This window comes from Furipterus horrens, unplaced genomic scaffold (assembly GCF_987537825.1).
Source record: "Furipterus horrens unplaced genomic scaffold, mFurHor1.1.pri manual_scaffold_4, whole genome shotgun sequence".
NCBI lineage: Eukaryota > Metazoa > Chordata > Mammalia > Chiroptera > Furipteridae > Furipterus > Furipterus horrens.
Window position 1 is genome coordinate 7,367,943 of NW_028327174.1, and position 13,784 is coordinate 7,381,726.

General features: G+C 56.7%; 1 protein-coding gene across 5 annotated transcripts in view; it reads left to right on the forward strand.

Annotated features, from left to right (window-relative positions):
• PLA2G6 (phospholipase A2 group VI) overlaps positions 1 to 13,456 on the forward strand; it is a 46,961-nt gene extending 33,505 nt beyond the window's left edge. For 3 of the 5 annotated variants that reach the window (XM_090272441.1, XM_090272442.1, XM_090272443.1), the window contains exons 9-17: positions 564 to 725; positions 2,428 to 2,506; positions 4,543 to 4,706; positions 4,932 to 5,082; positions 10,005 to 10,141; positions 10,544 to 10,698; positions 11,758 to 11,925; positions 12,441 to 12,514; positions 12,677 to 13,456. In XM_090272441.1, coding sequence (XP_090128567.1) covers positions 564 to 725; positions 2,428 to 2,506; positions 4,543 to 4,706; positions 4,932 to 5,082; positions 10,005 to 10,141; positions 10,544 to 10,698; positions 11,758 to 11,925; positions 12,441 to 12,514; positions 12,677 to 12,821 — 1,235 coding nt within the window. In that variant the 3' untranslated portion in view covers positions 12,822 to 13,456. The other 2 variants (XM_090272444.1, XM_090272445.1) reach the window with 2 other exon arrangements.
• Positions 13,457 to 13,784: the final 328 nt, after the last annotated feature.

A 13,784-nucleotide genomic window follows, 5' to 3' on the forward strand; every position in this document is an offset into this window, starting at 1 on the left:
AAACAGATTCTTCTCACCCGAAGGCTGGAGCCCCCTCGGGGAGGTTTCCGGGAGCGATGGAGTTTGCTGTGGGTGTGTACCCACTGGTGTGTGTGAGCATGCGCGTGTGCATGTGCACACTACTCCCTGTGGCATCGTTTTCAGTCATCCCATTCGACAGGTGGGAGTAAATCCCCACTGGCTGGCTGGCTGGTCTCTTTTGAGCTCCGAAGGAGACTCCATTCAGCATTTCTAAGAATTGCTGAATATTGAGGTGGGAGTCCTGCTCTCTCCACTGGAGTTGGAGAGAAAAACGGAGTTCCCAAAATACTCAGGCGGGGCAACACCAACCCGCTTCTTCAGTTTTCTGTGGTCCTGGCCCCAGGAAGCTGCTTTGGGTGTAACAGACCACAGTCTGCATCCCTGCTGGGTGGGGTCGGGCATACGGGCCCCTCAGTTCCCCTACATACCCAGGCAGCCTGGTAGATGGGAGGGGGCCCATGCATGGAGAGTGGGGCCCCTCACTTGCATGATGACATCACTTCTGATCCTGCACGATCTCCCCCTCCCCACACTGTCACCAGTTGTCACGAGGAGGGCACTCTTAATGCTGCTGAGCACCATAGGGGCCGACCACCGCGTTCCACTGCTCCCAGGGGCCCCCGCGGAGCCGGGCTCCCCAGCAGCACAGCACTCCTCCTCCCTGGGAAGATCTCAGCCTGTGCCGATCAGCTTAAACAACCTAGGTAGGCCCCACCCCCCCGCCCCCACCACGTTCCCTCCATTCTAGCTGGTTCCCAGGCGCTCAGATCAGAGCTCCTCCAAGAACAGGGCCCCAGCATGGAAGCCCTCAAAATGAGCAGGGAGGGAGGACGGACAGGGTTTGTTAGCCTCTGGAGGCAGCCTGCAGCACCTAGAGCCCAGAGGCCAGTAGCTTCCCTGGCTAACGTCCCACAGTGCATTGTCCCTGAGAGGATGCCCTGGTACCCATGAGGTGGGTGCTTTCATGGCCTCTGTGTCCCCTGGGAGCTCAGGGTGGGCCACAAGGGTACTGGTGGAGTTCCAGAACCCCTGGCCCTCTGGCTTCAAAGAGGAGTGTTTCTGCAGCACTGCTGAGTCTCTGTCCGGCCTGCAGCCTGTGTGCTCCCCCGCTGGCCCCTTCAGTGAGCTGCAGGCTTTTGATCATGCAAGACAACCAGCATCTGCCCTCGGGCATCCTTGGTGCCCATGGAGATGGCCCTGTGGAGACTCTGGGTCTCCTGTGGGTTAGTCCACCCAGGGCCCTAGATTGTTTGAGAGTGGGGTCCCTGATCAGGGATTGGGGCAGTCAAAAACCCATCTTTGGCAAGACAGGCTCTTTTTTTTTTTTTTTTTTGCTATTGGGGAAGCAGACACCAGCACTTACCCAGGACAGCCGGGCCAAGCCTGGAGCTCAGGAGAGGCGAACCACCAGCCTGCTAGTCTTTCTGGCTCCCCCTCTCTCCTCCGCCTGCCCATCCTCCTCCAGAACCTGCCCCCCATCTTTATCTCTCAATTTTACAGGCAGTCAGTCACCCAAGCCAGGCTGGATGGTGGGCCTGGGGCGCAGCGTCAGATGGGTAATGCCCTGGACCTAGAGGGGCCGCAGAGCCCGCCTTGCCCCGAGTTAGCTGTAGCCAGATTCCCTCTTCTTTTTCTCAGCTGCATGCCGACACACGTACCACCCCTGCCTGGCGCTCTGTCCACCGCTCTCCTGGCTGGTCTCCCGCTTATCTCGCCCACTCCCTGGCCACTTGCCCTGGTGGGGGGCACCTACCGCCTTGCTGCCTGCTGCCTGCTTTGCTGCTTCTAGACTCCACGCACAGTGGGAGGGCCTGTTGGATGGGATGACGTGGCCCCCGGGCCTGGGCCACTCATTAGAAGGACAGCTCATGCACGGGATGGGCACATGGTGGGCCTGGGGCGCAGGGGAAACATGGGTGGAGCGGACGGGTGCATCTGAGTTGAGAGACCTCCTCAGAAGGGTCAGAATGAGGGGCATCTGAAGAGCGGTTGGAGTATCCCTACGTTCATGGAGTTAAATTCCAAGGAACATCCTGACTCAGCCCTTTTGGCTCAGTGACCTTGGATGAGTCATGTGACCTCTTTGAGCCTCATCTGTAATTTGGGACTAACAGTCGTGGTGACGGTGGGTGTCAGCAGCCCCAGGCGCACATGTGAAGCACAGGACACGGGGGTGCCTGGGCCAGCCTCACAGCTTCGGGGACAGATATTGAGAATCCGGGCACTGGCCGGGCTGGGTCAGGGCCCTTCCCAGAGCAGTGGGCTCCTAGCCGTTCCAGCCTGTTTCTTCAGAGGGGGCAGCAGGCAGAAGCACCTGCTAGGGACAGAGCTGCTCCCGATGCCCTGGGTGAATGGGAGGCACCTGGCACCTGCCGGACCTCTGCCCACCAGCCCTGTGCCCCACAGAGTTGCAGGACCTCGTGCACATCTCCCGGGCCCGCAAGCCGACCTTCATCCTGAGCTCCACGCGGGACGAGAAGCGGACGTAAGTGAGGAGGGAAGGGAGCCACACGTGTGGGGCCTCTGCTGGGTGCCCGCCGCGGCTGGGGGCTCTTGTCTGGCCCACCCATAATCCTGTGGGGCGTCTCAGGTGCTCGTTAGTTCACAGCAAGGAAACTGAGTCTGTGGAGGGCCTGGGTCTGCCCCTTTGTCAGTGGCCGCACGGGCTCTGGGTCACACGATGGAGCTGGCTGCAGACCTGTCCCTGCCCCCGAGGCCCTGTCATGGTTGTGGGGGAGGTGTCTCTGATGGCCCCTGGAGAGACCAGGGCCGGCTTCCCCAGGGTTCCGCCCCACTCCTAACCCTGCCTCCCTCCACGGAGCTGGTGGGCTGGGCTGCTTGCGTTAGCACCTGGGTGGTGGGCGCGAAGAGAAGATGCCCGGGCCACGTCCTGGACGACAGTGCCGGGGCCCAGAAGCTGTGCCCGCCAGCGCAGCAGGCCACCAGGACAGACGTGGTTCCCAGCGGAGGCTCTCTCCACCCCTCCCTTAGTGATGGAGGTGGTTGATGATCTGTTTATTACTACCTGGCATTCCTACCCTAGCAGCCTTCCTGGGGAGGTCTTAGTAACTCCAGAACCTGAGTCCCCGAGAGGTTAAGAGACTTTCTCAAGGTCACACAGAGTGAGTGTCAGAGCAGAGACAGGCCCAGGTCTTCCGAGCCCGTGCGCTCTCTGCTTGCTGCAGGCTCTCTCCTGGCCAGGCCCTCGTGCCAGCCCCGCATCCTCAGAAGGGTCTGGCATGTTTGCCTCACTGGTCAGGCCCGTCGTCCTCCCGTGTCGGCATGGCCTCCCCTGCCCTGCTCTGGGCTGGCAGCTTGTCCAGGAAAGGACAAGGGGCCTGGCCGGGCCTACTCCGTTCACCAGCTGTTATATATGCCTCCTCTGGGCACTGGCCACGCAGCCTGGTCACAACCCTCAGGAAGCCTCCCATCCCACGGGGGGAGAGGCAGTAAACAAGTGATGCCAAAATGATGCTTAGGAGGCAGAAAGTGCCCGCACCAGGGGAGTCAGTGGGGCAGGGGCAGGCCGAGCTGGAGGGCCCTGATGGCATCGGCAGGCTGCTCCGCAGTGACGTTTACACTGAGGTGGAAAGATGGGAAGGAAACCAGAAGAAAGATTCCAGGTTTGCGCACAGACAGTGGCGGCCGCCCCGGGGCAGGGGGCTGGGTCCGCAGGACTGGGGAGACACGTCAGGGCGTGTGGGAGAGCGTGCCACTCAGGAGTCAGCTGACCTGGGTCCGCATCAAGCCCGCATCACCGGCCACCTGCATGGCCTTGGCAGCCCGTAACCTCCGAACTTCATTCCTTCATTCCTCCACAGCCACACACGGGTAACAGGGAGTGTCCACCTGAGTTCCTGTTGGTAGAAGCCCCTCACAGCTCCTGGCACACAGACTGTCCTTCCTCCCTGCCCCTCCTCCTCTGCTGCTCCCACCTGGGGGGCAGGTCCTGATGATCTGTTTATTACTACCCGTCATTCCTACCGTAGCAGCCTTCCTGGGGAGGTCTTAGTAACTGCAGAACCTGAGTCCCCGAGAGGTTAAGAGACTTTCTCAAGGTCACACAGAGTGAGTGTCAGAGCAGAGACAGGCCCAGGTCTGCCAAGCCCGTGCGCTCTCTGCTTGCTGCAGGCTCTCCTCTGCCACCACTCCTGCCCAGCCTTGTTTAATTCAGACTTGAGTGAGGCACCTGGGAGAGGGAGTCCAGACCTGACCAGAGTGGGGGACGCCCAGGCGGCTGCTGAGGTGGCCCCTGCCCGGTGACCTGCCCCCGGCTGCCTCTTACCTTCTTTACCTTTCCTATCACACTTTTCACCTCCTGCAACACATTTATTCCTTCATGACTGCACCCCCCACCCCCAACCCCAAAAGCTCCAATAGCATGGAGCTCTGCCAGGCTTGGTTTCACGTGTTCACGCGGCTGCCTCGGCACCAATGCCCAGGGACACGGGCTTCAGTGCGGGTGTGAAGCGCTGGGCTGTGCTGGAACCTTCTCCCCTCCTGCTGCTGTCCCCACCACAGCCACGACCACCTGCTCTGCCTGGACGGAGGGGGCGTGAAAGGCCTGGTCATCATCCAGCTCCTCATCGCCATCGAGAAGGCCTCGGGCGTCGCCACCAAGGACCTCTTTGACTGGGTGGCTGGGACCAGCACGGGGGGCATTCTGGCCCTGGCTATTCTGCACAGTGAGGGCAGCCCCTGGACGGCGGGGGCGGGGCAGGTTGGGATCAAGATCTGACAACTTCTGGGTAGGAATTGTCTTAAGTGGTCTCTCCTTCATGGAGCTGTCTGGGCTGCTGAAGGGGGTATCGGCCCGCGGGGGAAGATGCAGAGGAGGGTCTTGGTCAGTGCCCCCAGCCACTGTGCTCAGGCCCCATGCCTCTTCCCACCTCCGACCCCCTTGTTCCCAGGCAAGTCCATGGCCTACATGCGCGGTGTGTACTTCCGCATGAAGGACGAGGTGTTCCGGGGCTCGCGGCCCTACGAGTCGGGGCCCCTGGAGGAGTTCCTGAAGCGGGAGTTTGGCGAGCACACCAAGATGACAGACGTCAAGAAGCCAAAGTAAGCCTGCGCAGTGGGGCGCTGGGGCTGTGGCCCGGCTCTGCACCCCTTCAGCTGTTCTCAGGGCAGAGGCTCCCTGTCCTGGTCTGATTAAAGCCGGGGTGGGGAGCAGCTTCTTCCCCTGGAAATGAGGGGCTTCTGGAGGACATGGTGGAAAACACCCTCGACCCATATCTGATGTTTTTCCACTCAGCGTGTCCTAGGGTCAGAGGGGGTCAATTTGCGTCTAGCACACATTCAGGACTTCTTTGCTGAGCTTGGCTCTGCGCAGGCTCTGTGTGCATGCGCGTGAGGGCACATGATGGGGAGGAGGGGGCGTCGACGCCACCACCAGAAGGAAAGGCCTGCCGAGTGGTTGGGAGGTAAGTGAAAAAGTGGCAGCCATGCAAGGCAGTGTGGGCTTAGTTTAAGAGGTTCCAGAGGAGCCTATAGCACTGCTGCTTTGTGGTACTCCCCACCCCAGAATTACTTTATTGTCTCTGTAATTCCTGTCTTGCCTGCCAGACAGCTCCCTGGAGTAGGAACATGTCTGCCCTGTTTTTTCTGTAGCCCCGGCACCTAACACTGCCTGCCCCAGAGCAGGCCATTGAAAAGTGGGAGCTGTGGGAGCAAGAGAGAGAGGGCTGAGGGTGAGGTGGTCAGGGAGGGCTTCCTGGAGGAAGTGAAGTGTGAGCAAGACCTAGAAGGTTTGGGAGGATTTATTTTTATAATAAAGCTTTTTTTTTTTTTTAATTGAAGAATAATATATAGTCTTTTAAGGAAATTTGGAAAACAGAGAAAAAGAGGAAAAGACCATCCATGACTTATTAACCAAAGTACAATGTTTTAACGACATTTTTGTATATTTTATCCTAGATATTTTTCCTCTCTTTTATGGTGAAAAAGAACTTACATTTAGAAAAGTACATAAACCAGATCAGTGAATAAATATAAAGCAAACACTCACATGACCAACTCCCAGGTCCAAAAGCCCCTTGACTGCGTGCCCCCCCCCCCCCCCCCATCGCAGCTCCTGCCCTCTGCTGGGGCAGCTGCTCCCCTGACTGGCGGGCAGTGGGATTTCCTGGCTTTTCTGGACGGTTTTTCCACCTCTACATGCAGTCTTGAACCCCACAATAGGGCCTTGCCTGTCTCTGGGCGTGGACAGAATCATTTAGGTGTTATCCCGTTCCCATCGCTGCTCCGTTTGTGAGCGTGGTCCCTGCTGCTGGGTGAAGCTGGGCTTCATTCATTCTTCTTGCTCCTGAGGTGACGCCCCACAGCTATTTCTCTGAATCCCTTTGACGACACTTGGGTCGCTTCCAGGTTGGCGCTCTTGCAAACAGCGCTGCAGTGAACACCGTGGGACTCGTTTTCTGACCCACGTGTGTACAGCTCTCCCAGGAGCACGTGCCTAGGAGGGGAGCTGCGGAGTCTCAGGAGGCCTGGCCTCCCCTCTCAGGTTCTGCCCAACCACTTTTCAAAGGGCTGGTTTCTATTTTCACTCCACTCGCCATTTTTTGAGAGTTCCTGTTGTTCTGCGTGTTTGCTGATTGTCAAATGCATTTATCTTTAGAGATCTGGGGGATGTAAAGTGTGTCTTGAATTTTCATTTCCCTGATGACTAGGGAGGTTGAAACAGCTTTTCATGGGTTTAAAAGCCCTTTGGATTTCCTCTTTAAAAAAAAAAAAAAAGATTTTATTTATTTATTTTTACAGAGAGTGGAAGGGAGGGAGAAAGAGAGGGAGCGAAACATCCGTGTGTGAGAGAGACATGGATCAGCTGCCTTTCGCATGCCCCCAAATGGGGACCTGGCCTGCAACCCAGGCATGTGTCTTGGCTGCGAATAGAACTGGCGACCTTTTTGGTTTACAGGCCGGCGCTCAATCCACTGAGCCACACCAGCCGGTGCTGGATTTCCTCTTTTGTAAAGTTCCTGTTCACATGTTTTACCTATTTGGGGCAAACTCCGGTTTTGTAATTTGGGGGTTATAAGGCTTCTTAATGATATTTTTATATTTTTTAAAAATTTGCCCTTTGGTGGATACATGGATCTGAAATCTTCCACTCCATGGCTTGTTTTTTCACTCTCTTTAAGGTGTTTTTTTGGTGAACAGGTGTTCTCAATGAAGTAGAATTTATAAATGTTTTTCTTTGTGTGGTTTGTACTTCCTGTGTTTCATTTAAGAACCTTCCTTAACCTAAGGCCGGAAGCTGGTCCTCTGTCCAGTCAGAAAGGTCTCTAGATCTGCCTGTTGTGTTTAGGTCTTTTATGAACCTGGACTTGATCTTTGTGTTGGGGAAATCCAACTTCATGTTTCCCACGTGAATAGCCAGTTCCCCCAGCCCCTGGCTTCTCAGCTGTGGGTGGGGGGTCCTTGCACGGCTCTGTCTGAAGGACAGCCGTGTCCTTCTCCATTGGCCGGATGGCTGTGCCTGTGCACAGAGTATACGGCCCTAATTCTACAGTGACATCCTAAGTCCTGATACCTGGGGCAGCAGGACCTCCCACCTTGACCTTCACCTTCCAGAGTATCATGGCTATTCCTGGAGGCCCGGTAGGGGAGTGGCTAAGAGCATGCACCCCGAAGTTTCCTCTTCTAGAAAAAGGGAATAACATGCTACCTGCCTCCTGGCGTTTTCATGAGGAGTAAAGAAGTTAATATTTATGAAGCACTTGGCACATGCAAGTCTGTGTAAAGGTTAGTTTTTGCTATTTGTGTGTCCATGTAAATGGTAGGATGAAGTGGTTAAATTCTACAGAAAATCAAATCCTGGTGGGATTTTGATTGAGATTTGTTTCTGGGAGATGCAACACTGAATCTGCGGGCTTATCTGGGGGAGAACTGACATCTGAAAGCACTGAGTCTTCCAATCGCAAAACATAGTAAAACATGGCCTTTGTGTCGGGTTTCTCAGTGCCGTTTTATAGTTTTATCTGAGAGGTCCTACATGTCTCTTTTATTCAGGGTACTGCGTGTGTTGTGTGCTATCGGAAATGATACATTTTAAAACATTTCATTTTCTAACTGTAGCTGGTATTTAGAAATACCATTTATTCATTTATTTTAAAATTTTAGTTATTGTAAAATACATGTAACATAAAATGTACCATCTCAGCCATTTTAAGTGTGCAGTTCCGTAGCGTTAAGAACATTCGCATTGGTGTGCGACTAACCTCCCGAAGTTTTTCATCTTGCAAAACGGAAACTTTGTACCCATACACGTCTCCCCATTTCCCCCTCCCCCAGCCCCTGACAACCACCACACTACCTGTGTCTCCGTGAGTCTTACTCCTCGTCAGTGCGTCGCGCAAGTGGCATCGTACAGTGTGTGGCTGTCTCCTTGTGACTGGCTTGGCTCACAAGGTCCTAAGCATGATGTCCTCGAGGTTTGCCATGTTGTAGCGTGTGCCAGCTTTTCCTTCTTTTTAAAGGCTGCATACTATTCCACTGGGCATACACACCACATTCGTCTGTCTGTTCATCCCTGATGGACACTTGGGTCTTTCCCCCATGGCTGGGCGCAGCGCCTGTTCGAGTCCCAGTGCCTGTTCAAGTCCCTGCTCTCACTCCCCGGTGCCTTTTACAGAGTGGTTCCGTTTGCTCATATTTTGCTTAGGATTTTGCATCCATGTTCATGAGTGAGCTTGATTTCATGAATTTCATATACCTTTCCTTATTTATAATTGACTTGCCATATTTTAAATCTACCTTGTTGTTTAAAGTCTTTACGAGATATTATTATTGTTTTCTGAAATGGATGTTTACTTAGATTTCAACAAACCAGATCTCGGGGCGGGGGGGGGGAGCCCTGATTATGTCGTACAGCCTTTGCCGGCTGCAGCGGCATGCATCCTCCCACCACGGCCGATCCAAAGCTACCAGCAGTTCAGCAACCGGCTTTGAGATTTAGCAATAGGCTCTCACAAGCCAGTGTGAACTGGCTCTGGCATAGCATTGGGTACATATGTGTGTGTGTATACGTGTAGGTGCATACATATGTGTATTGTGTATGTGTATGTACATACGTGTATCATTTCTTTGCTCTACACTCTTTCCTGCATCTTAGACTCTATCGTGACCATGTTTCTTCTGCCCAAAGTACATTCCTTTTTATGACTTTCCTGCAGAGAGGGTCTGCTGGTGGTGCGTCCCTCACTCGCAGAATTCTTTAAAAATAGGTTTACTTCACTCTCATCAGATGAAAACTGTTTTATTTCACTCTTATTCTTGTTGGGTACAGAATTCTGGGTTGGTGACTTCCTTGTAGAACATGCACAATATCATTCTGTCACCTCTTAGCTTCCATCTTTGCGCTTGAAAAGTCAGTTCCAGTCCGTTACCCTTTTGAAGGTAACTGGCCTTTTTCCCCTGGGTGCTTTTATTTGTTTATTTGTGTTTAGTGTTCTACAGTTAGTTGTATTATGTTATATCTAGATACGAGTTCCTTCTCATTTAGCCTGCATGGGGTTTGTTGGTCTCCTGAAATCTTTGGGTTGGTGTCTTTCTTCAGAACTGGAAGCCTGAGTCCTGATCTCTTTAACACGTGCTCATGGTTGGAGCAAATAGGTCCGTAGGTTTCAGAGGGATTTGTTTCCAGGTAAATGGTGGCATACTGCACACACTGTCCTGAGCCTTGTTTTTCTACTCGACCATAAATCTTGGTGCTCAGTGCCAGTCAGTACATGAAGCACTTCTTGGTCCTTCTGCAGTGACACAGACCCCCCTGGGTGGGGGAACTGTGAGGCAGGGAGCCGACCCACAGGTGGACACCTCAGTTATTGCCGGTCTTTTGCTTTAACAAACGATGCTGCCCTTGATAGCCTCACGTGTGCCCAACTCCACACGTGTGGGAGCGTCTTAGGCTGCATTCCCAGATGTGGAGTCCGGGGGCGGGGGCGGGGGGTGACTTCAGCTGTCCTGTCTTCGTTTCTCTCCAGGGTGATGCTGACAGGGACGCTGTCTGACCGGCAGCCAGCTGAACTCCATCTCTTCCGGAATTATGAAGTTCCGGAGTCCGTACGGGAGCCCCGTTTCAGCCAGAACATTCACCTAAAGCCTCCAACTCATCCCTCAGGTTAAAAGCCACGTGTGATGCATCTGTGGGAAGCGACAGGCCCACAAGGCTGCGGGGTCGCGGGTGGGAGTCGTAGGCTTGCCGCTGGGCACCCCTAGCCCCGCCGCACCCCCCCCCCCCCCCCCAGCTGTTGCCCTGAGCTTTTGGTGGCTGCTGACAGGCAGAGCCGGGCAGCGGGCAGGCCTCGGGCAGGCAGGATGAGGCACCCGGAGGCCCTCAGCCGCACCTTGCCTCCCCCCAGGGTGGCGGGGCCTTGTCGGGCCTGCTCCTGAGGAATTCCCAGCCTCTCCCTCCTCCTGCAGTCCTGGGCGTGTGCGCACACACACGCACGCCGAGATCTAAAGAACTCAGGTTTTATACCAGTCCCTTGTCCCGCTGAGCCACCCTCCTCCCCCACCCCAGAGCAGCTGGTATGGCGGGCGGCCCGGAGCAGCGGGGCAGCCCCCACCTACTTCCGGCCGAGTGGGCGCTTCCTGGACGGTGGGCTGCTGGCCAACAACCCCACGCTGGACGCCATGACCGAGATCCATGAGTACAGCCAGGACATGATCCGCAAGGTGAGAACCGCCTCAGGTCAGAGGGGCCAGACCTGCCTGCCTGCTGCAGCCACCCCGTTTCAGCAAACTTGAAGGATTGACCCCTAGGAGAGCAGACGGGTCTTACTGACGCGTTCGTTGGGTCTGCGCTCAGCTGCGGCTTTATGTCACACTGGAGCTGCGTGATCCGTGGTGTCTGCCCAAAGCTCTGGGCTGAGAGTGGTTCCGAGGCCCAATCTGGACTCAGTGGTGCAGTGGCCTCTGGGTTTGGCTCCTGGCTCTGCCTGCCCTTCACTCCAGCCACTGAATGGGGTTACTGACAGTACTGGCCCGGGGAAGTTCAAGCAGACGACCGCCTAGCCTGGAGGCTCGCGGTCAGGCAAGGTACGTCACGTGCAGAGGCTGCGCGCAACGAGGAGGCGGTCCAGAAAAGATCGAGGCGGAAGCAGCGTCAGCAGCAGCAACAACAGCCATCTGCCTTCACCTGTAACAAGTGCGGCAGGGATTGTCACTCCCGAATCGGACTGCACAGCCATTCTCGGCGGTGCAGATAGACTCTCGGGAAGCTACGCCATCGTCTCTCGAGACGGACGGCTGCCGACGGCCCGGGGACTGTCAGGAGGCTTCCATGTGCCCCCATCTGTAAAGTGTTTAAGGACAGTGCCTGACCCAAGTGTGCCATAACCTTGCTGGCTGGGGTCATCACTAAGCTCTGGGTGCAGCCCCTGGGTTGGGAGACAGGGGCTCTGCCTTCAGAGAGGTGAGCGCCCTCTGGGGGCCAGTCCGGGCAGGGCAGGCTTCCTGGAGGAGGAGGCTGCGGGATGAAAGTAAGTGTCCTCCAACATCGTCCATCTAAGCCGGCCCCTATTGTGGATGACAAGCCTGGGCAGGAGTGACTCGTCAAGGTCACCCAGCAGACAGGCAGCAGAGCTTGCTCCAGGGCAGATGAGGCAGCACAGGCAGCGCTCTTGCCGCAGGACGCCCGTCCCGCCTCCTCCCACTCCCCCAGGACCCCAGCGCTGCACCTCTCCCACTCCTGGGGAAGGTCTCCTCTCACCACCCCTGTCCTGTCCCCAACAGGGTCAGGGCAACAAGGTGAAGAAACTCTCCCTCGTCGTCTCTCTGGGGACAGGGAGGTCCCCACAAGTACCCGTGACCTGTGTGGACGTCTTCCGCCCCAGCAACCCCTGGGAACTGGCTAAGACTGTTTTTGGGGCCAAAGAACTGGGCAAAATGGTGGTGGACTGTGTGAGTATGGGCCCCTCCTCGGGCCCACTTCCTTCGGGTCTCAGCCCCCGGACTATGCCTTCGCCCTCTTCTGTGGGACCCTGGGAGGCTCTTGATCCTCTTCAGCCAGCTCAGGGCGTGGTGAGGGCTCCTGATTCAGAATCAGTGCTGGCAGGGACCCTCAGTGGCCACCTACAGTGGGAATTTTCAAGTTTTAGCTGTGGATCCCTTCCCCCAGAATATCAGTTGGACAGAAGCTGCAGGGGGTGGGATGTGGAGGCCTGGTCCCCTCAGCTCCTGCCCCTCCCCCGCCCCATCATGCTCACTGACTCAACGGGGCCTGCTGAGCCACCTGTCAGAACCATAGACAGTGTCCCTCTGCTTACACAGCTGGGACAGTCACTGCTGCCCAGGGAAGGGACTTGCCCAGAGTCTCTCTGCTGATGGGTGGCTCAGCCAGACTGGAACCTGGGGATCCGCGCAGGCTCTGTGGGTGTGGCATGTGCTGGGTGCTCACAGAGACTGCTTCTCACCAGTGCACGGATCCGGACGGGCGGGCCGTGGACCGGGCCCGGGCCTGGTGTGAGATGGTCGGCATCCAGTACTTCAGGTGAGGCTCGGCTGGCCCCAGCCCCGGGCCTCCTGGCCCCGGCCCCTGGCCCCCAGCCCCACCCCCATCCTTGGCATGGACCCTCCCTTTCCCAAATCCTAGCTCTTGTCCCCCACCCAGACCAAGAGTCCTGGGGTGACCCCTCCTCCTCGATTTGGGCAGATTGAACCCCCAGCTGGGGTCGGACATCATGCTGGACGAGGTCAGCGACTCAGTGCTGGTCAATGCCCTCTGGGAGACCGAGGTCTACATTTATGAGCACCGGGAGCAGTTCCAGAAGCTTGTCCAGCTGCTGCTGTCACCATAGGGCCACCGGTCCGCTGCTACCCCCGACCCCACCCCACCACCCAACCCTGCTGGGGAGGTGGCTGAGAGCCAAGCACTGCACCTTTGGGCGGAGCCAGGCCAAGGCTGCTCTGTCCACAGACCAGGCCCAAGAGGGTGCCAGGCTTCCTGCGTGAGGCTGGTGCTGAAGGCCCCTCTCCCGGTCTCTCCCTGCCTTCTGGCACTTTTTGTGATTCCAGACATGGAAAGCCGAGAGCCTCACTGGGGCCCACTCCCTGACTGCCAAGGACAAGTGACTCTTAGGCCCCCCCACCCTTTCGGGTCAAACACTAAGGGCGCCAGGTGTGCCCCAGCCCTACACTCCTCTGGGTCCTCTGGGGGTGCGGCTGCCCCGTCTGCCTTCTGCCCTTTTCGCTGGGGTTGGAGCTGGAGAAGCTACAGAAACGAGTCATCACCCCCCCGCCATCAGCAGGGGCAGCCCACACTCCAGGAGTGGGGTGTCCCATTCCACTTCGCCCCTCAGTGCATGCCCAGCCACCTGCACCCCTCAGAGCTGCCCCACCCGGTCACTCCTGACACTTAAGTTATTCTTCCCGACACAGTGGTTTATCAGTGGGGCGGGGCTGCCCAGGCTGTGAAATAAACGGTTTGATTCCAGTTGCCCAGGTTGTGTGCACTGCGCTGTGAGCGCTCCCTGCCCCCCGCCTCCCCCGCCACCAGCTCCCTGCACCTTGACCTTCAGCCTGACCGTGGTCTTCATGTGCCCACTCACACGGCTGCTCTGTTTTCTGGGCACCCTGGGGCAGAGGGACCTCCTTTTTCCTCCAGGCCCACCTGCCCCACGGTGGAAGGCGATGAGACCCAGACAGGGCAAGGGCTCGGGCTGGTCACAGTGAGTGAGCAAGGCCAAGGTGTGCCCCCAGGCCTATGCGACGTTAGAGTTGGTGCTGTCCCCTGTCCCCTCTCCAGCAGGCAGGGCAGCTGG